We start from the raw sequence: 22,446 nt of genomic DNA, 5'->3' as shown, positions 1-22,446 counted from the left end.
TGGCCACTGTTACACATATGTTCCATGATAGAATGAGTTCCTGAGTTTTTGTGGGTACTCATGACTTAATTTTAGCGCAGGGTGAATGTATGTGACCTTGACTTGTCCTGTAGCTTAGCTGACACAATGGAACAAAGCATTGAAGTCATTCATCTTCATTTACAGCGAAGAGATCACTCATGTGGTGTCTGAGGACAGCAGGGCATCATCCCTATGGGAGTGGCTGAAGGGGTGCGGCCTGAAGAATCTTTCCAAGATGCAAGTACTGCACATCAGCTGGTTCACTGACAGCATGAGAGTGGGAAGGCCTGCTACTGTGGAAAACAGACACCTCATTCAGGTTTCGATCATAAATCACACAGAAACAGAAATTTGAGCACAAAAGACACTTCAAACCAAGCAGCAGGTTGTTTTCTTGATCCAGACAACCATGCCATATCAACACAGCTACTTTCATCAATATGAATCCAATAACCATCACGAGGAAGATTTCATTTAACTTCACTTAAGCCTTTGCTCTTGTTACCATGCTGAGGGCAACTTCCATATTACAGTACAAAAATTGATTTGAGCACTTTAGTTTTTCAGGCCTTATCTACATTTTCTCCCCAAAGCCTATGTAAACTGTCACAATGACATGTTTCTATTTTCCTCTAAATAATCCTGAAATTCCTTTGTCCTCTTTATTATTGGCACACTGGCGTTTTTGCTCTCTTCCAGCCAACCTTGTCATCAAATGACAGCGCTAATAATGCCATGCTGGCATTTATTGATGCCTGTCCCTAGGTAACCATAAAACCTCTCCTCGTCTTGTTTTGTGATGCGCGTCTTCTGCAAACTGAACAAGGGAGCGTGCAGTGGCAATTGTGCATGAGTGATAAACTCATTCAGGCAGTTATCACGTAGAGATAAAATAAAATCCTACAAATAGGCTGTTGCTCAGGGGCATTTATCTCTTTAGCTCTTCTGGATAGCGTGGAAATAAAATTCATTTTATGTCACAAATGGTCCAAAGCAAGTCAGAGTATATTTGAAAGCATATATCTCCTTGCAATGCAATATTTGCAATTGGCCCACTGAGGCGCATATAAGGTGTTTGTATTCTTGTGCGTAGGCATAGAGGGGAAGGTGCAAAAGCACATTGATGACATTTGCGCTGTTCAGTTGCATTATATCTAATGAACTGCATCAGATGTGGAAAAAAACACTAAGAAACTCTTTTTATTTTACTGAAGAACATATTTTACTTTTCAACATCACGAGGACTAACTCTGATGTTGACTGCTTTTAAGTGTACGACTAGAATAGTTTTGGTACAACATTGTATGCGGTAGATTCAACCGAGCAATGAGAGAATTCTTTGCATGACCTTTTTGATGCTTGCTTCGGCAGTGCATGGTTTGACTCACTGTACCTTTCTCCGGTCCCGGTTCTCATAGTAAATCCAAGACTAATTGGATGTTCACAATATTCTCTTTGTGATGTCTAATTATCTGAATATATTTTATTATGCCCTTGACATAAATTTCACAAATGTTGATCCGTTTCTTCACAGTATGAAAAAGGCAATTTACAGGAGGCAAATTGGATGATGGCAAGCAGATTTGTAATGCCACGGGTTCAGCGTTGTAATGGATTTGGATGCCACCAGACTGTGAGATGAGTGTCATTAGCCTGTTGCCCCGGAGACACGCAGTTATGAAATAACTTCTTCAAGGCAAATGGTTACATTTTTATGCTCAGCTTGACGCTTGCCTTTGCTACTCAGGGATATACGTATATCCTCAGACACATCCAGACATTTAGCAACTCAGAAACTTTCATTTACCTGCCATGAAAAGATCGGCCAGAGTAGTATATAAACAATACACTGTTTGCCATGCATTGATTTGTTCTTGGGTGCCTGGTTATTCTTGTACACAGGACACACTGCCTGCATTGCAAGATGGATCGGTACTCGCACCTGTGGCTACCATTTCTCAATATGCCTGCCAGAGACGTACAAGCACAGACAACAAAAACAAGACTTTTACAGTAAGAAACAGCTACCTCTCTTTACTACATCACACACATTTTGCTCTGTAAAAACTAACTTAAAAAAGTCTTAGAGACATATTTTCTCTCTCTCACTTACTACGTTTACATGCAGTCAATAAATATTCAGGTTAAAGTCAAAATTCCGATTTCTGAGTCCGATTTCGGCATAACCATCATCGGAGAGGGTTACACACCGCATTTAATAACCTGATTGAAACGGCGAAGCACGGACAGCTTGACGCAATGTACGTCATCTGCGCTTGTTACTTACTTCCTTCCTTCCTTCAATAAAACACATATTCATGTCACCCACCGCACAAATGAAGCAGACGGTCTCCTCCTCTCTTTAAGTGTGGTGTCGTATTTATTCTAGCTTTCGCCATGTTTTGTTTATCACTAAACGTGTATTTCTGGTGGGTTGCGCGCCAAACAGCATGCATACAACCACTTCCTGTATTACAAGGACCAAGATTTATTGCGGTTGAGCATGCGCACAGTGTCGCGTGCATTCGGAATATTCCGATTGCCATATACATGCACGCATATTCGGTTTGGAAAGCGAAAACCGAGGCATGATATTATTAAGGACATATTTGGGTTAATGCGTGCGTTTACATGGCTTTTACATACCCGAGTACTGTCCATATATATCCAATATTCAGGTTTTAAAAGGTTTATTGGCTGCATGTAAACACAGTCATTGTATTCATCACAGGGTGTCCGGATTCTAAATTCAAGGCTTGAAATAAGCAGTCTCGCATTGCAGTTTGCAGGTCAAAATGTTTATTTTGCGCCTCATATTCATTCATTGAAAAGAGCTTACGTCACACACCAACAGAAATTTGGAGGTGGAAGCAAATCTATTGACGCCGCGAGAAGATGACAAAAGTGTGGGAGCATTCCAGATTAAAACGCAAGCCGACTATCGTGGTGTGCAATCATATAACACAGACCTTGCTTTCAGTCAAAGATGCTCAGTTTGAAGTTGGTTGGACTAAAAACACGGTAAAAATTAACGTTACGCAAATGAGTGAAAAATACAAAGTATGCTAGTGTACCTTACAAACATAACGTTAGTCCTGTGCCGATCTGGTTTCTAGGGCGCCTCATGCCCACAACACAGAAACCTAGTGTGTCTGAATTATTTTTCAGTTTTTCCGCTTAGTGTGACATATCCTACGTGGCCTCACTATTTCTTTGAGCACCTGTGCTCTATCTCCCTTTTCTGCCCAAAATGTGCGGTCAGGCCATGCTCTTGGCAGAAGTATGCGATGGCAGGCGGGGTCTGGTCAGTGTCAAACTCGTAATGTGGCCACTCAGCCAGTCCAAGAAGACACAGCATTTTATGACATCGTGTCTGGTGATATTTCAGAGGGGGGACATTTTGCCCATCCAGGCCACCTGTCCATCTTCGTCAGTCTATCATTGTTTCAAGCGGAACCAAAACTGTAATCGTCAGTTGTCACTCCATCATCGTTATTTTAACCAAGCTTCTATCATCGCTAAATTACAATTCATCACCGCAATTTTAGGACCGTCAGATCTTCTTCTTCTTCTTCTTCTACTATTTACTTCGTCACACGCATTCGCAATACAAGTAGTACTGTAAAGAAACACGCCTTGTACCATGAAAACTAAAACATAGATATTCTATAGTATATACAATGATTATTTACAATCATCTCTTTGACTCAAACATTCAATAAATAAATAATAAAACACACTGTGTGTGCCCTTGTAACCCAGTAGTCGATATATCGAAGATAATAAAAGTCCATCACACTACATAATGCTCTCGTCTCTCTCTCTCCAGCGGTCTCTCTTTCTGTCTGTCTATCTAATATACATCCGTCATACGTGACCCAAACCGGAAGCAATTGTTTACAAAATATTTATGAAATAAATCATTTCACCAAGATTTAACAGAAAACCATAACCAGAAATTATATACAATAAATACACATAGAGCGGTGCCATGGTGATCGACTGGTTAGCATGTCCGCCTCACAGTTCACCTGAAGGATTCACAATTTTTCCATATGGTGAAGCTAGCTTGCTCCCCCCACATCACCAGCACTTTGAAATATACTCCGCAAAATGGGTTAAAGTGGCAAATGAGCTGCGTCGGCAGCTGCGACACTCTGGAAGCGTAGCATTTGACATGTTCACAAACCCGTGGCCTAGAGCTGGCATTTGCTACCTACCCTCAGGCTCTGGATTGGCCAAGGGGATCATGGACATGACAGGCCCCACCAGGAATGATGAATCTGTTAGTGTTCGAGGGCTGGTGCAGGTGGGAAAACTGACGTTCCTATAATTATTATGGCATTGAAAGACAGGGAACGTACGGAGCCAGAATGTAGGGTTGTTCTGCATGTTGTTAATTGGAAATAAAATACTGTACCTAGAACACCTAGAACAGGGGTGCTCAATCCCGGTCCTCAAGAGCCCCAATCCAGCCTGTTTTCCATCTCTCCCTGCCTGCAACACACCTGATTTAAATGATCCGCTCATATCCCAGATTTGCAAAAGCTTGATAACGATTGTGATCATTTGTATCAAGTGTGTTCAGGTAGGGAGAGATGGAAAACAGGCTGGATAGGGGCTCTTGAGGACCGGGATTGAGCACCCCTGACCTGGAACGATTGAAGATAAACACAAGAAATGTAATGTGATGAAAACATTTTTTTTTTTACCTAATTGAGCATCCATCCATTTTACACTTGTCCTCAAGGTGAGTACCTGACTCACTCTGGACAAAAGGTGGGGTACCCCTGGACTGGTGACAAGCCAATCACAGGGCACGCATAGACAAACAGCGATTCACACTCACTTTAACACCTAAGGACATTGTATATTCTGCAGTTAACCTAACATGTATACTGTATTTGAGAATTTGGGAGGAGGGTACACCCGAAGAACACGGGGAGAACTTGCAAACTCCACAAGAGAGGACTGGAGCCCGGATCTGAACCCCAGAACTGTGAGGAGACTAACAGTTAACCACTATTTCATCATGCTCCCATCTGAATTAGCACTATATTTTCATCAGTTATCAAATATGAATAACACTCACTGCGTTGGAAGAACTTTCTTGATGCCATGTCTGGTGTGACATGCGTGCGTGTTGCTGAATTCCCTCAAGACCAATCAGGCACAGTTTACAATAGATGCACACAATGTTTGGGCAATGGCTGATGCATATGCATAAATTTCCACATATGCCTTAATTCCTCACTCGTCTCTCGAATGGAGAGAGCTGCTGTTCAGGTTTTAAACCCCCTTTCCCCCTCTCCATTAACTGCAATTAGAAGTTGTACTCAGTTTCGCTTCCCCATAATGAAGTCATTAACCTCATGTACAGTCACTGTATCTCCTAATGAGAGATGTTATTTAGGAGCGTCCACATTGAAATAGCTTGTCAGTTTTTATTATTGTCTGATGTTAAAATTTGAATTCCTTTTCCCTTCCAGAATACTTCCAATTACAATAAATGGCACAAACAAAACTCCCAAAACATTTGCTACAAAACAATTCACAATCCAAATACATATCCAGCAGGCACAGCAAAGTAGACCAGCATAATTCTGACATTTTTTTCTAGTCCTGCCAGGTGTTTGCCCTTGTTGTCAGGCAGACTTTGTAGGACTCGGCCTTAACTGCCGTATAAGATGGATCCTGTTTCCACTGATTATCCTTGAGATGGTTCTACAGTTTATTTAGAGTCTACCTGTTGTAAATTGATTAGTTGACATGGTTTGGAAATACACATACACCCCTGTTTAAATTCCATGTTTCTGTGATATAAAATTAATAATGTGAAACTACTAACAAGGCAAGAAGCTCACGTAATATGTGCATGCATATGCATATGTGAAGCCCTTTGAGACTTTCTTGTGATTAAGGGCTATATAAATGAATTTGACTTGACTTGACATCATAGACTGCCGGTACTTTAAAATCTGATGTCTTGTGTAGCAGTGTGAAATAGTTACTAGAAATAGTTCTAGAAATAGAATTAGTACATTCCCAGTGAAGAGGGTGAGTAACTGCACAAGACAAAAACATGCAACAATCGCTACTTCTCTGATGGAATATCATGATATTTATTTCTTGTTTCCTAAATCCAGAGGGAGGACAGCTATAGCAGGCTGTGCATATTTGTGGGATTTATGCATTTGAGCTAGTCAGATGAAATAGTCGGCCGTGATACGCCTAGGGAATCAAGAGATGAGCAACCATGGCCAACAGGATGTGTTATAAAGGAGGAAGAGGAAGTAGATCGTGCAAAACAATGTCAGAATCAGCAAGACAGGATGTGCATCGTCTCAGTTACAGCACACTAGCAAGTTGTCAACCCTACACTGTGTACGAGATCTTCTTCGTTTCCAGGACAATTTCCATTTTTTGCATTATGCTACTTTCTTTCTCTTAACCACCTATTCCAGATCTGTTGAAATGATGTCCAACCACAGGCAAATCAAGGCTGCTCTCTTGTCATCTTTGTACCACTGTGGCCCAAGTGTAATCCTTTCCACACAAATCTGACATAGGCCGAGACAATAATTGACATTTATCTCTAGGAGGATTGACGTGCGGCATCGAATACACATGTACGCATGCACAGCAGAAGGGCAGCATAATACATACCGTACATACACAAAGATATTCCCTTATTTTACACCATATCATATTTATATATTTGAATTTTAAAATCCTAACTCTTCTCAAACTTTTTTATGATTTGAATAATTGTCACATGAAGTGTTCAAATACTGTTTTTTTTTATCAACAAATTGCCCATGTATTTAATATCAAGACATTCATCTTTGTTGTAAAGAATTCCACTTCAGCTTGCTACACATTTTTGGGTGTAATCATTTCATGTAAGTGATTTCTGCATAAGATAAGGATAAATAAAACCCATTGAAGCTGTTAATTGTGATTAATCACTTCTCAGTGGGGTTTCCAACTTGCGGCTGCACTTTTTTTTTGTACGCATGCATGCGAAGCAGGTTGCTTTGTGAACATGACTCACAGGCATGGCCGCAATACGTGGTGGTGGGAGGTAAATTGGCATGCTGCATCAATGTGTTTGCAGTGTTCCCCCCAATGAGCCATAATTCCTCATTAATAAGATGAGGGCCGTAGTGTGTTCTGTTTGTTCACTACGCTCACTCCATTTAGCTGGATGCTAGAAAGGAAATTGATAGACTGACTTCATGAGTATTTGTTTGTGCTTGGATAGGTTAAGGCAGGGGTGTCCAAACGTGTCTGTTTTTCATCTATCCTTGCTGCAACACATGATCGTTATCAAGCTTCTTCAGAGCTGATCATTTGAATGAGGTGTGCTGCAGCAGGGATCGATTGAAAACATGTAGGACACCGGCCCTTGAGGACCAGAGCTGGACATGTCAGGGTTAAGGTAAGATTAAAATAAATGTTTCATTGTTTTTTCTCCAAAGACCCAGGGTCCTAGTATCATGCTCAGTGCCAGTCTAGCGCTAAGTGAGGTCTAAATGTGTGCACGGGTGGCGTTTTCTTTAATTTGGTATTTTCGTGAAGGCGCACAGCTAGAAATGGGGGTTTGCACCGGTGTGGGAGTGAACAAGTCGACTTGATTCCCGGCCAATCGAAGCAGCACCTCACATTCTCTTTAAATTCAGTGCAGGAGAGGCACACAGTCTACATGACGGAGGCATAATAGACTCGCTGGAGTCCATGCAGAAGATCGGTGCACACAGTACGTTTACAAGGCACTGCAAGAAGATCTCCACTCGCAGATGATGTAAAGTTGGCCACTGTGAAGTGGGCACTAGGAAACCGCCTTCCACCCCCAATTGGGCCCCCCACACATCCACACCCACAGTTGTGCTGTGGTAAAGGGGTGCTTTAAAAAATGTATTAAAGATGATGATAATAATAATACTTTCAATGAATTGATCCCTCCATTGATTCAGATTTTTTTTTTAGCAGGTTAGATGCGTGCTGCTCCCTTGTCATTTTTATGAATGAAATCCGATGACATCCCCAGCGCCACAACTTTGACCTGCTTCTAGCTAGTCTAAGGTCTAGTGTACTTTCTGTCACCAATATTCCCTGTGCGCCGCGGTCGTGTGATAGAAAATGCCACTTAAACTGTTGAGGGCCACCAGTGAGTTGGGGCCTATGCCAGCTGACTTTGGGGTGACATGTAGATGCGCGAGAAAGAAATATGAAAAAGATCATGAATAGATAGATAAAGGTAGTCATCTCAAAGTTGTACCATAGCACGCCACCGACTCATCCTGACAAACTACTTGTAACAGATCCAGTACACATACAGTACATGCTCTCTCCTCCTTCATCAGCAGCCCAGCTTGATGCTTGTGTGTGTTCCATGATGTTTAGAGAGTCATCTGTGAGTGTGTGTTTGCAAGCGAATTAGTTGCTCCATCTCCATGTGGTGCACTAAGCGGGTCAGTGGGTCCCTGGGTGAGCTAGTGTCCTGTTTACTGACCCGAGGCTGCATGTCTGCACGAGGCAGCGGGTGGTGCAGCGGACTCAAACGAGGGCTTGGCTTCGGGCGTAAATATGGAGTCTTCCTCGGTCTCGTTAAATCGAGGAGTGTTAAATCCATTGGAAATGGCAAAGCGGTTTGTTAGATTAACATACTTTTGGTGATATTTATTACAAAAAATATCAGCTTTCTATGAAATACTACCCTGAATGTCATAAGGAATTGAAAGGAGAGACACTTGCCAGTTTTCATAAAGCATTGTAAAACAATTTAACTTAAATTAACATGAAATCAAATGAATCATTGAGAAATGAAATCATTGCTCATAGTGTTGCTCTTAGAGAGCACTGTGTATTCTACTTGCAGCATAATAAAACTGCCAAGTCAGCGGCAGTCAAGTTCCTCTGTGAGTGAATAGAACTAACAAGAGAAGAAGTTTAAGCATTTTCGTATGCTTAAGAGCACCAAAAGGTCAAAAGTGTCGTGATTTAAAGTAACTGAAAGCCAAAGCTACTATGTCTGTCTATGTTGCTCTATATCAATGTTTGGTTCCCATTGCTTACTTTATGACCAACTGCTTGCAAGGTCTGTGCCCTGTCTTGCAGAAGAGAATCCAAGCCTGTCTTACTGTACCATGACAGCACTTCCTTATCTGGTTTCCTTAATGCAGGCATGTCCAAAGTCTGGGCCGGGGGTAGAATGACCAGATCCAAACTCACCAGATGTGGGACAAGGAGTATGCTTGTGGGGGACAATGTGGGACGCAGCTGACGCTCGCGACGGACACCAAAAATGCATATGGCACAGCTTGCCAACTGTTTATTAACATATAATAAACTGTAACAAAATAACAACTATAGCTCTACTAATAAAAACACAGAACACAGAATTGCATTTGAAATTATCTGCATTTACAAATATACGACACAAACTGCTAGTAAAGTGGTCAATCTCGGAGACATTAATTGCCAATAGGAGTTCACAATAAAGGCTGTAATTAGTCAGTCTCATCACATCTTGAGGTATTTGAACTTTAACAATAGCCACACTCACACAATAGAGCCTTGTCAGATCTCGAGTCAACATGTAGGGTATGAAGTGCAGTAACAATTCATTACAGTGACAAAGACAATCCTAACAAAGACAGGCTACTACAACTACTGCAATTCAAATTATTTTCAAATTAAACAGCCACAGCATAAAACGTAAATAAAACAAGAAGTATGACAAAAATAGTCAGGAAATAACAATACTGTAAGTACAATAAATTCAGTAGTAAACAAACGTGTCCACCATAGTAGCACTATGCACTTCCAGAAGCAAGGAAAGCACTAATGAAACACTTTAGGTTATGTCCATCACAACTCAAGTCTTTCAGTTTTCTCAATAACGGCAACAGCAGCCCTGTCCCAACCTCGCCATGCACATTCATTCAGCATCACAGAAAGCACCTGGCAGAGAGTGAAACACAAAAATAGCAGCAATTTTGTGCTTTTTGCCACTTGGGAGTTGACCCACTGGTGTTTTTATCTTTCAAACAACTCTCCACACTAGCAGGTGCAAGAACATCAGTAACTATGGATGCAGATTTTGTACGACCACATCCATTTGCTTTGCAATATCAGACTTGAGTTTGGAAATATAACTGATGAGAGCTTATTATATTACCACAATCCTCTGACCTGTGCGACTGGGAGTGTTGAACAGTGTGGTAAAGACTAGTTACTTCAGCAGATGTTACCTTGTCTGTTGTGGTTTTAGAAGGAATGTATCCGAGAATGTGAAGACTCCTTTTGACTTGCATGTTTTTTGTGAGTCTTGCATTGTTTGTGGCGTTTAACATTATATTCACCTCCGCTTTTAACAGAGGAGAGGAGACACTCTGACAAAGTTCACAAAAAGCTTTATCCGACTCGTTTCTCACTGGCTTCACCCACGGATTATGACCATAACCCCCCCCCCCCCACACACACACACATAGCCTGCGACCCGCCCCCATAATAGCCTCCACTGTGTGTTGTCTGCTCTCCTCACACAGGCATTTAATAAAAAAACAAGATTTTAGACGCACGTTTGAAAGTTGGTGCCTGTCGATCAGACATGCGAGACATCGAGTCAGTTTGCAGGACGCATTAAAGATTATTAAAATGCGGGACAATCCCACGCAAATCGGGACCTATGGTCACCCTACCCGGGGGCCAATTACGGCCCGCATTCAAATTTCTACCGGCTTGCAGCCTCTGGCATGATATTAATAATGAGGTGTCCATCAATAGTGTTGACCACAGTACAAAATACACGTGTAAAAAAAAGCTATTTTATGTTTGACCACCAGATGGCAGCAGACCTGTGGTTGCCCTCTCGGGTGCTTTCGGAAATAACCTCCGAGAGCACTCTGCTTCTCTGAAAACCCCATCTCAACGTTGTGTTTGGTGTCAGAGTGAACACCTTGCTGCATGACCTTTTGTGTGGCCCTTTCCAGCCCATTTTTAGACTAGAGAGTGTAGTGAAGAAAAAGAAAGTTGACAGGCCGATGCTTCCAGGACAAGTGGAAATTGTCATATTTTTTCACAGTAATACAAAACAACTGTGCCCCGTCTAGTTTGCGAACAGACTGTGGCTTTTTCAAAGAATTCAAAATCAAGCGTCACTACCAGATGAGACATGCAAACTGGTAATAAACGGCGTGAAAAATTAAAGCAAGTTGAAGCTGAATGGTCGCCCCCCCAAAAATCACCACACCAAATCATGCCCTCTTGGAAAAAAGTTTTGACACCCCTGCCTTAATGGGTCACAACTTTTAATATATGAATGAACATTTGATACATGTTTGCATGAACGTGCTTTGTAACCACATTTCCTTTATTTTTCCATGGTTTTTTACTGGGTGCTTAAAAAGCTCAGTATTATTCTGTGGCAGAGCCATTTAAAAAAGACAATCCGTATTATGTATGGACAATCTAATGTGTCCTAACTTTCCCTCCTTTTCCCCATCCTTTGTCTGTCATGGCCTTCTCTGCTTGCAGGACGCTTTTGAAGTACTGGCGGAAAACTACGAATTCGGTGAGCTCAAGCGTTCATGCCTTGTCTTCAGGAGAGCTGCGTCTGTCTTGAAGAGTCTGCCGTGGACTATGCAGAGTATAGAGGCCACTCAGGACCTGCCCTGCCTGGGGGAGCAGACCAAGGCAGTCATGGAGGTATCAAATTTAGTCATACAATTAATATGCAGACGGAACATTTGTGTAAAGGATGAACATGTTTAATTTTCTTAAGGATCTGATTAAAAGTGTGGCTACCAAAATGTTATTTTCACCTGTGACCACTCTATATGACCAGTGCATTCCTCCCCACCCCAGAATTCAAGTACTTGTACTACAGTCTGCTCTGACATTTCACTTGAAATACTTATCCATTGTCATGTCATCTTCCAAACCGCTTATCCTATACAGGGTCGCGGGGAATTGCTGGAGCCTATACCAGCTGTCTTTGGGCAGTAGGCGGGGAACACCCTGAATTGGTTGCCAGCCGATCACAGGGCACACAGAGACAAACATCCGCACTCACAATCACACCTAGGGGCAATTTAGAGAGTCCAATCAACTTACCATGCATGCTTTTGGGATGTGGGAGGAAACCGGAGTACCCGGAGAAAACCCACGCAGGCACGGGGAGAACATGCAAACTCCACACAGGGAGGCCGAAAAAAGATTGAAAAAAAATCGAACCCACGACCTCTGAACTGTGAGGCGGACGTGCTAACCAGTCGACCACCGCCTTATCCATTACACTCATTTTGTATTTAAACTGACTGTAAAGGCACCTTCTCATTACAACAAGAGATCATGCGCAAAATTATGCATGTAACTTGTTCACAACTGGCGCTATGACTCAAAACTCTCAAATTCAACCAACTCTTGCTTTGTGTTCAACTAAACAGGCCCAGATTTTGCAAATTTGTGAGTAATTTGAGACAAGATTCTGATTTTTTTACATATAAATACTTTTCGTGACATTTTTGTTTGGTGATGCGCCGGCCCGTGACAATGTAAAATATTTGCTCAATAAAGTAAATAAATAAACACTATTTGAATAAATATACAATATATAAATAAGAATTGATATTCTAATTGTCCACTCAGATCTAATCTTTCAAAAAGACATCAGTTTTCACATGCATATAGACATGTTTTTGACCGTTTTTTGGTGTGAAAAAAATCTTACTGGGTCATTGCCTCCTCTTGTTTGACAAGAAAATGTCAGGTTGTTAGGCAAACTATTACGACTGGGCTCTTGAGGAGAGCCCTGTCTGACAATGCAAGGTTAGTTGACACATTTAAACATATAGCATAAAGTGCGTCTCTTGGTGCATGTTTCAAAATCTGTCAGATCTGTCAACTTTGTGATCGAGTCACTGAAGAAAGTAACAATAATGTCCCACAATAGATCAAATTAGACTGGCAATGAATGCCCTCTTGTGCTTGTTGTCTTTGCGGCATTCAGATGCTCAACCACCGCTCCTGTTTTCTTTTCTCTTTGAGAAGATGGATCATAGATCAAAGCAAGAACATGACATGACACATAAAAAAAAAATGAAAGTAGACAGAGTAAAAACAAAATGCTTGATATGGTTGTGAACATTGGAGTGACACTCAGATAGCAATGACTGAAGATAAAAACCTACTGATGTGAAGGTCTGGCAGCACTGTGGCAGTTTGTGATGAATAGTCTATGCGTGTGTGTATGATTGTGTGTGCACACGTGTGTGTATATGTACGTGAAAGGCAAAGATGGTGAAGGTGATTGGAGGCAGGTGGGTGTGTACTGCTTTCCATTGTACTGCAGTTCCCGTGTAGGTGTTAGGTTCACTGACTAGTTGATTTGTGAAGTCATCACTCAATTCACATCACTACAGAGATGTATTATGTAAGAGAAATACAATCTAAATTTTAAGCTTTAGTCGATTTAAAAGAGATGATGACTGACTTAACCTATTACATTAATGAAGACCAATACACTATGGGCAGCTAATTTGCTGTGCTCTAGTGAGGCAGACAATTAAAGTGGGAACATACTGAGGTTTCAAAGAAAACAATAACTTGGATATTGCTTCTCAGCAAAAAAAAAAGGTTCTGGTGTCTGTGGACAAACTGGGATGAAAGAAAAAGTCACCGGACTGCTTCCATTTCCTCGCCACATAAACAAAAACATCAAGTCTTATCGGGTAAGATGCATGTTGAAAGAGCTGAACAATGAGCAACTAAGATTTACTTTCTCACAAGCATTGAAATTTTCCACAAGACAGCAGATGCCTCAACTTTTACAGTAGCAATAACAAAGGAAGCTTTGGTTGGAAAAGGCTGAATGAATTCAGTACAAGCGTGTGTCAAAACAGCTGAGTTCTGAAAGTGGTGCATGCTTTGAATCTTGATTGATCCCTTCATATCGTTGGCGTTGGGCCAAAACATTATGCCTCCAAAATGGTCTCTTTTCAGGAGAGCCCAAAAATGGCAAATTTGGTCAACCATTAGCATTGCATTGGGAAGGAGAGCAAGCCATTTTCAACACTTTATATTGGACAATAATGTTTAAAAAATAACACCCACACGTGTGGACTGACCGGTACTATAGATTTAAAAAAAAAAAAAAAAGAAATTCACCAAAATGTGACTTATGAGGTTTTGGCGCAACACCAGCGAAATTTGCTATGTAGTTGGTCCCATAAAGTGTTTTCCTTTACTTTCAGTATATGAAAGTCTACAATTGACAAAACAAAATCAGTGGAGTAGTTGACACAATCCAAACATTATCTCAAGATAAGCTTCTGTAAACTTTTTTTCTTTGTTTACTTCACATTTATCATAGCTCCTCATGCAGAAAAGTAACGTCTCTCTGTTGACCAGTTAATGGATTGCGTTGTGTCTAGCGGCACCAGTACTGTGCCACAGTGCTTGGTAGCTCAACAGAGGGATGACAAAAAGTGCTACAGTACAGATTTGTTAATCTGATAGTCTTTGCAACTGACAATATAAATGCAAATAAATAAAGAACTGAATAAAGCATCTCAATTACAAAAATTGAAGTACCGGTATATGATGAACCTAAGTAAGTTATTTGTTAATGGTTAAAAGAACACTATTTTTGAATTAGTGGTTTTGGTGTTATTTATTTTCATTGAATATTAAGAATGGCATAATTGTGGTTCTCTAAGGAAGATCTGAACTTAATATTGTTCAGTTTGTCATTTTATGTGAATATATGATGTGTCAGGACAGGAGGATTGTGCTCAGTGAGTCATATTCAGGCCCACTCTGATCTTTCCAGGCCCACCCATTAGCCACGTTCTGGCTCCGCCCCTGACATGATCAACTATTGTTTTTCAGGAGATGCTCCATTGTGGTCGTTCATTTGAAGTTGAGCGAACACTGTCAAGTGAGAGGTATCAGACCTTGAAGGTCAGTATAAAAAAACAAGTACAGGTACCGTATATCCTCATCAACACTGCAACCTCCGTCTGCTTTCTCAATTGAGATGCTTTGGAAATGATTTGCATTTTGCCCTCCGAAAAGGCCATCCATATAGCATTTCAAAACTCCGACAGCTAACCTCTTCTTATAAGAGCTGTCATGTCAGAACTTCTTAATAAAGCCCTTTCCTTATTTCCTGACAGCTGTTCACAAGTGTGTTTGGGGTTGGACCGAAGACGGCAGAGAAGTGGTACCGTAGGGGGTTACGCTCATTTAGTGACATTCTGGCAGAGCCCAGCATTCAGCTCAACCGGATGCAGCAAAGTGGTACGTCAACATCTCAACATCTCTACTTTTCTATACCACTGATTATACAAGGAAAAATCCACCTGGCATTCGGAGCCAAGAGAAAGTGTCATAGACCAAATGGCTGTACTCGCCCTGGAGTCTGGCGTCAGTTGTGACATTTTTATTCCTTCCTTTTTTTAGGCTCATTTAATGTGTGGGGTTGTTATGCTGTACGTTTTCTTCGAGGAGAGATGGCAACAACAGGGAATCTACAGTTGAAACAGAATAATGAAAACAGCAGGGTTACTTCTAACAAAACACAATGGTGATTGTAAAATGGAGTCCTTGATTTGAAATCAAATAGAGTAAGCATTTAGAAACCAGTAGGGGTGGAACTTGGGCATTTTTTTATGCAGTACATAGTGGAATAAGACTGTCCTTGGTATTATCAAGGGTTTGGATGGAAAAGCTATTTCCAGAAAATTACTCCTATATTTACAGATAGTTTACATGTGTTTTTAAACATATTTGCTTTTTTTTGCCCAGTGAATGTTTTAAATAACAACAATTACAGCACCATCTGCTGGAATGCTTTCACTGGCCCTTTTGGACCTAGTACACAAAAGCCACTGACAAATCTTAAGAAACACTTTTCACATTAAAAGCTAAGGTTCTGCAATCAGAGGTCCCTGATAGTGTAGTGGTGCACACGCCTGAGTTGTGTGCGGGCAGCGTGGGATCGATTCCCGCTCAGTGACGGTGTCTATGTGTGCCCTGCGACTGGCTGGCGACCAGTTCGGGGTGTAGTCTGCCTTCGCCCATTGACGGCTGGGATAGGCTCCAGCAACTCTCCGCGACCCTGTATAGGATAAGCGGTTTGGAAGATGACATGACATGACATGACATGAAATGAGGTTCTGCAATCAGTAAATGTATGTATTGTATTTGTCTGCAAAAGATGTTGGCCCATGCTAGTAAGCTTTCTAAAAAAAAAAAAAGCTACGTTACACAAACGTCCTACTTTTGCTGGCTTAGCAAAAGTAACAATGTCATTCAAAATTGAGCATTGTCTTGTTGAATTAATGAATTGAAGGTTTGGAGCTGTTGAATATTGAGCAGTGAGGCAAAAAGTGATTCACAGAAATACACAAAGACCTGAGGTCAACGCAAGTATAGAGTAGAGAAAACTGCGGGCGAACTGTGCAATGCTGTGCAATATCGATACCTCATGATGTAACGCATTTTCACCTTGCTTGACCTGCCTCGGCAACTTCGCAATTTTCGTTCTAGTCTGAAGCAGAGGTGAAGGACTCGAGTCAGAAGACTTGGACTCAAGTCGACTGAGTTGCTGATTTTATGACTGTGACTTGATAGCAAAAACCAAAAGACTTGACTTTATTTAGACTTGGTATTCATGAGAATCAATTTGACATTGACTTGATTGAGGGTTGAGATTTTCACCCCTTCGCATTCAGACTGCATTTGTGAAAAGCTACTACTAGCTGATTTTAGTAACCTTCCACCTCAAAAATGTCGCATTGTACTTGGCTTTCCAGTCAACCACCCCAAAGTATCACCATGGAGTAATCGCCAGTCAATCATAGTTCAAACAGTATATAGAGACAGACAACAAGTCACACTCACATTCACACCATCAGTGAGACACAACTGAAGCCACGCTGCCAACACTATCTGGCAAGTGAACAAATACACTGTCAGTGATTCCAAGCTCAGCTACTATGCGAAAACATTGCTGGATTGCAATCACTATATGAACTATAATTAGCTTTCATGCCCCTTCACATGTTAACTGCCTTTTGAGAATTTACCCAAAATCCAGTATAGACATTTATTGGTTGCAAAGTTTAGAGATAAGTGATTGAGGGCAATTGTTAGAGTACCTTTGCACAATAATATCTTAGAGAAAGATGTGTTTTAATTCATTTTATATATATTTTTTTCCTGCTTTTGAAAATGGTATCCTGCTATGACAAACCTCTGGACTGTCGAAAAGAGCTGGGTAGACAAACTGAGATTCTGAAAACTTTATTTATCCCTGGGGGGCAATTAAGTCTCCAGTTTCAGAGCTTAATCCCACTTTTCCATATTGTAGGCAGTGAATAAGACCTTTTTTGTTATGCACATTTGCACCTTTGTCGAGCTCTTTTGCTGCTCACAGTGCAGTTGGATGCCTGAAATGGAGTGCTGCAGGAAGCAGTACTTCAAAACACAGCATGCTCAACCCATTATACTGTACTGACAAATATCTACATGAAACTGGTCACAATCCATCATTCTCAACGGAGCAAGGACCGCTCTGTGCAGACAAATAATGGCGTTTTTGACAAAAAAAGATGTCTGAACTCTATCATAACACTACATAATACATTTAAGGGGGTGGAAGAATGGCTCATATCACCAGGCATATTTAGAATTTTGTTAGAAATGGGTGGTTCATGTTCTTCCAAGATAAATAATGTTTTCCTGTGCAACAATGTGACAAAACAAAACAAATGGTTGAGATAGATGAAACTAAAATGACATGAGTTCATCATTTACTCACGTGCACCAGTAGTCGCTTTCCAGCGCAACATACAATATCACATTGTATCTCCCTTTTAATTCAGCCTGACTCTCCATTTCCCCAGAGCAACTGGCTGTGATTGATGGCTGGCTCCCAGACTAATAACCACATGGTCTTTTCCCTGCAGGTTTTCTGTATTATGGAGACATCTCAAGGGCTGTCACTAAAGTGGAGGCTCAAGCCCTGGGGAACATTATTGACGAAGCTGTCCGTTTGATCACATCGGACGCCGTAATAGCACTGACGGGTGGCTTCCGCAGGTAGAATACTTGTCTCGTCCTCTCTGTGTTGATGTGGTGGTTGACAGAACAACTCTTCTTGTTCTGTGCTATTGTTCTACTGATACTGGTTATGCTCATGGGAATGCAAACTGGCCTTCAATATCTGCTTCAGTTTGAAAGAGCAACTTCATGTTGCTAAGTGCTCACACATACGTGTCAGATTGTGTGTGTGTGTGAGAGTCGTCTTAGTACATACAGTACAATGAAATATGTAGGTAGAGCATCATCCACTACAGGTTGCTGGTTCATCTCATAAAAAATGGGAGCAAAAACCAAAGTGTTGCGTTTATATTTTTGAGTGTGTATACGTACAGTATGCGTGTGTGTTGTGGCTGGAAAATAAGGGTGGTTCTCAAAAGTTGACCCACTGTTGAAATGCTGACCCACTTTGAGAGTCAATATTGCCTTCCTTTTACCAGATTTCACTGCTTGCAAAATTGCGTACACACTGCAGAGATAAAATCAACTTGACTGTGTTCGTGTTGTCATTTGTGCGTGGCTATATTTTGACTGGTGAAACCACTTCCTCTTTGTGACATGCCAACCACACAATAGAGCCCTTTGTACCCTTAAAATGCATCAGTTTCAAACAATTGTTACCAATAAACTGCCAGAATGTCAATGCAACAAAATGCTGTTTTATCGAGTTGCACGCTGTCCATAATGAGATAATACGTTGTCAGAAAAATATTATGTTAAGTGTGTTTCATTCCGTGTCCACAAGGTGCCACCGATGATCTATTCCTGTAATGTACTTTATACACGTACATGTACTTCCACGAGTCACGCTGTCCATAATGAGATAATACAGTGATCCCTCGCTACTTCGCGCTTCAACTTTCGCGCCCTCGGTGCATCGCAGATTTTTCAGAAGCATTCATAACAAATTTAAAATGAAACAACACAGCCATATCGGCAGCTATATTGCAGAAAGACGCATTGTTTCAAAGATATGAGTTGACTCGGAGGCTTTGTAGACTTATAAAAGGTGTTAACTGGTTCCCAGCGCGAGATCGACCAACGAGAGCACAAGTGGATTTACTTTTTCCACACACTGTACTGTGCGTGATCTGACTGAGTGCGCATCATCGCAGCCTCTCGCTTAGTCTCGTCCACTATTCAAATGTGCCGTTGATTTAGTCAGAGTCAAGCCGGATACTTTCTCATCCGTATTTGTAATGATGAGTTTGCTCTAATAAGTTTTGTAAAAATCGGACAGTGCAGCCCAACAGCTGTGTTCATAAGTCATGAGCGCAGCGCAGTGCAGCGGCACGGACGACTTAGACATCGCCGAATAAAGTGTGAAAGTGTTTGTTAGTTTTGTCTTAGGTTGTCTTAAAACAGCTTACCTTAACTACAATCCCACGTTGCGTTTTATCCAAAGGTCTTTATTGATGTTATTGTGCAAAGATAAAGTTAATGCATGATCCCTAGCCGGCAGCCATGCTTCTTCTTCGTTTTTGGAATGAAGAAGGAGGAGGAGAAGAAGAAAAAGCAGGCGAAGAAGAAGAAGAAGCGACCGTTTTACTTTCACTTTTCACGACGACGACAAGCGTTTTAAAATGCAGGATTGGATAAATTACACTATGGAATTCTAGTTAAGGTAAGTCAATTTTATGATAAAAATTAAAACGTTAACGTAGTTTTTAGCGAACGTTCCGTCGTGATCGTCAGCTGCCGTGGTTGAAGCTCATGTTCCTCTCACCACCTACAGCTTGGTACTGTATTTATATTCTTCATTTTGCATTTTTATAGTTAAATTGATTGTTTAACAAGTATTTAGAAGTGTGGGAACCATGTCGGGGCGTAACAGTGGCGCAATTCCCCCCAAAATAAAACTGTACAATAAATATCATATAAAATAATAATAATAATCATAATAATAATAAGTCCGACGCTACTTCGCGGTTTTTCACCTGTCGCGCCGGGTTCTGTCCCCCCAATAAGTGCCATGAATGAGGGACCACTGTACATCACCAGAAAAAAATGTTAGGTGTATTTCCTTCTGTGTCCACCAGGTACCACTGATGATCTACTACTGCAATGAACAATATACTTCTGCTTGAATGACCTTAAGTAAAGTTGAACCGGAAGTTCAATGGGTTCCCTGCAAAATACGATGCTAAAATTTTTTTTTACAAACTCTTTTTTTTTATTTCTTAAATTCTACAATGATTTAGTAAGCTACGTGTCAAGCGTGGGGTCTAGTATTATTGGTAACGGATGTTCAATAAAATAGGTTGATAAATTATTTCACGCTAGTTGCACACGCTATTTCTTTAGTGTATTCTTAAGTGTGAGTCAGCAAGGTTTGAAAGGTGCATAATTGCAGCTGCAGGCCTTCCGTATTTTGCAACACGAATGCTGATCATTTATTGGTGTCCACCATGGCTCGAAAGTAATGAGTCTAACAAAACGGTCATTGTTCACCATTCAATTTATTTTCTACGTACAATTGGTCATTTGGACCAATTTTTCAGCTGAATATCTTTGCATGAAGGTAGTGAAGCTGTTCGAGTGTAAAACTAATTAATTTAAAAATGTTTTTTACTTGAGTGCTCGGTGCTCAGGTACCAAGTGCTCCAATATGAAACAATGGAGCAGACCACGACATTCAACAATCTCTTGCGAACAAAGAGCTGAGAGAACTATCTTTATTTATTCATAGCACACTGCAGGAAGATTTGATTTAAAGCATATATTATTTTTACCGGGTTTTGAACATGTTTTTTTGGGGGGTCCCTCAAGTCATACTCCTGGAATATACTTTCTGAGAACCACCCACATACATCCTGATCAGGAATTTATGTCAGCAAACGTTGCAGTGTAACAGTAGCTGTGTGTGTTTTACGTACTTGTTCTGCACCATTTTGTTGAAACCCTCTCCCATGTTCATTCAACTGTGCAAGTTACCCAGAGTAAAAATGTTAAATTACTGCCTTGTGCAGTGAAGGCTAATTCTTATACTCTTAAAACTCATGTATTAAGGTCTGATTGGTTTGGTCAACTGTCAACGCTATTGGAGGAAGAGAAAAAGGAAAAAACATTTTTTTTTTTTAACAGCGTCACCCTGTGGTGGCTGTAGGCGCACCAGGCAAACCAATTGTCAGCTCGGACGCAAATAAAGTTATAATTTTCACACAAGTGTAAATAGACATCAACCATTGCAAAATATCAATTAAAAAAAACTACACTTGGCAAATACTCTGGTATACTGGTGAGAGTGTGCTTACTTCTTTTTCGTTTCACATCTTCAATATCTTTTAACATTCCTTAATGAGGCGGGTCCTCATTCACATATTTGGATTAAGTGTCACAAAAATGCCCTAGAAAATGTAAAAGACATCCATATACAATCCTTGCATGGTCACTGAATTGAGGTCTCATTGAGGTATACAATATGCTGACATCCCAAATGATGTCACGAATGAAATTTTGTGCAAACTGTGTTTTTTTGTTGATTATATTGATTACATTTGAAATTGTATTTAAGTTTGGAAGTTCCGTTTCATCTTTATCACTCTTTACTTTACTTACAAGAAATAGGCTTTGGCCCTAATCTGCTGTGTCCATAGAACATTTATGTTAGGACAAAACTGGTCCCAATTAATTTGTCACATTTCCAAAGTGTAATTCTTACTGTATGTCAAAGTCAGAATAATTTGACGTCATGATGTATTAGCATATCGATTTAAAAGGATAAATAAGACAAGATGGACAAGGTAGCTGAAGTAATACTGGTCTCGTCAAGTCTATTCAGTCTGACATCATAGTGCAATTGTATTAACATTCAATTACTTTTTATCTGCATGAGTAGATTTTTCCATTTTTACAAATATCCAATTCAAAATGCTCCAGTAAACTGAGGTCAAAGGTCATATTGGTCTTTGCCAGTTCTCCTTTTCCTGGCCACCCTAAACTTATACGACTAAGTGCTCTCACCCACCGTGTGCAGCTATCTGCACCTTCTTTTCTCCTTGAGTTGCTCGCTTCTTTATATCTAGGGCTTTTTGCCAGAGTAAGTTTTTCTGCTATATTCAGTAGTGTGTGTGTATGTGTGCGTGTGTTTGTTTGAGTGCGTGTGCATGCTTGTATATGTATATGGTAAATAATTCAGAAGTGGCAGTATAGGGCAGTAAGGAAAGGCACTTAAGTCAACGGGGGTGAGTGAGCCCCCACACTGCATTTATACTCACAATCACTGCAAGGACAATTTAGAGCAGGGATCGGCAACTGGCAGCCCGTGGGCTGTATGAAACCCACGATCCCACTCTGAGTGGCCTTTTGATTAAT

At 40.8% G+C, this 22,446-nt stretch overlaps 1 protein-coding gene across 1 annotated transcript in view; it reads left to right on the top strand.

Moving 5' to 3' along the window:
- dntt (deoxynucleotidyltransferase, terminal) overlaps positions 1–22,446 on the top strand; it is an 81,121-nt gene that overhangs the window by 3,018 nt on the left and 55,657 nt on the right. The window contains exons 2-7 of the mRNA XM_086045154.1: positions 166–340; positions 1,924–2,034; positions 11,563–11,733; positions 14,917–14,988; positions 15,204–15,327; positions 18,000–18,132. Of these exons, the coding sequence (XP_085901280.1) occupies positions 166–340; positions 1,924–2,034; positions 11,563–11,733; positions 14,917–14,988; positions 15,204–15,327; positions 18,000–18,132 (786 nt within the window). The remainder of the gene's footprint in view (positions 1–165; positions 341–1,923; positions 2,035–11,562; positions 11,734–14,916; positions 14,989–15,203; positions 15,328–17,999; positions 18,133–22,446) is intronic.

Source organism: Filicampus tigris, chromosome 11 (genome assembly GCF_054856515.1).
Source record: "Filicampus tigris isolate MCC_2025a chromosome 11, RoL_Ftig_1.0, whole genome shotgun sequence".
Lineage (NCBI taxonomy): Eukaryota > Metazoa > Chordata > Actinopteri > Syngnathiformes > Syngnathidae > Filicampus > Filicampus tigris.
Note: the sequence above shows the minus strand (reverse complement) of the source record. Positions and strands in the feature narration are given on the sequence as shown.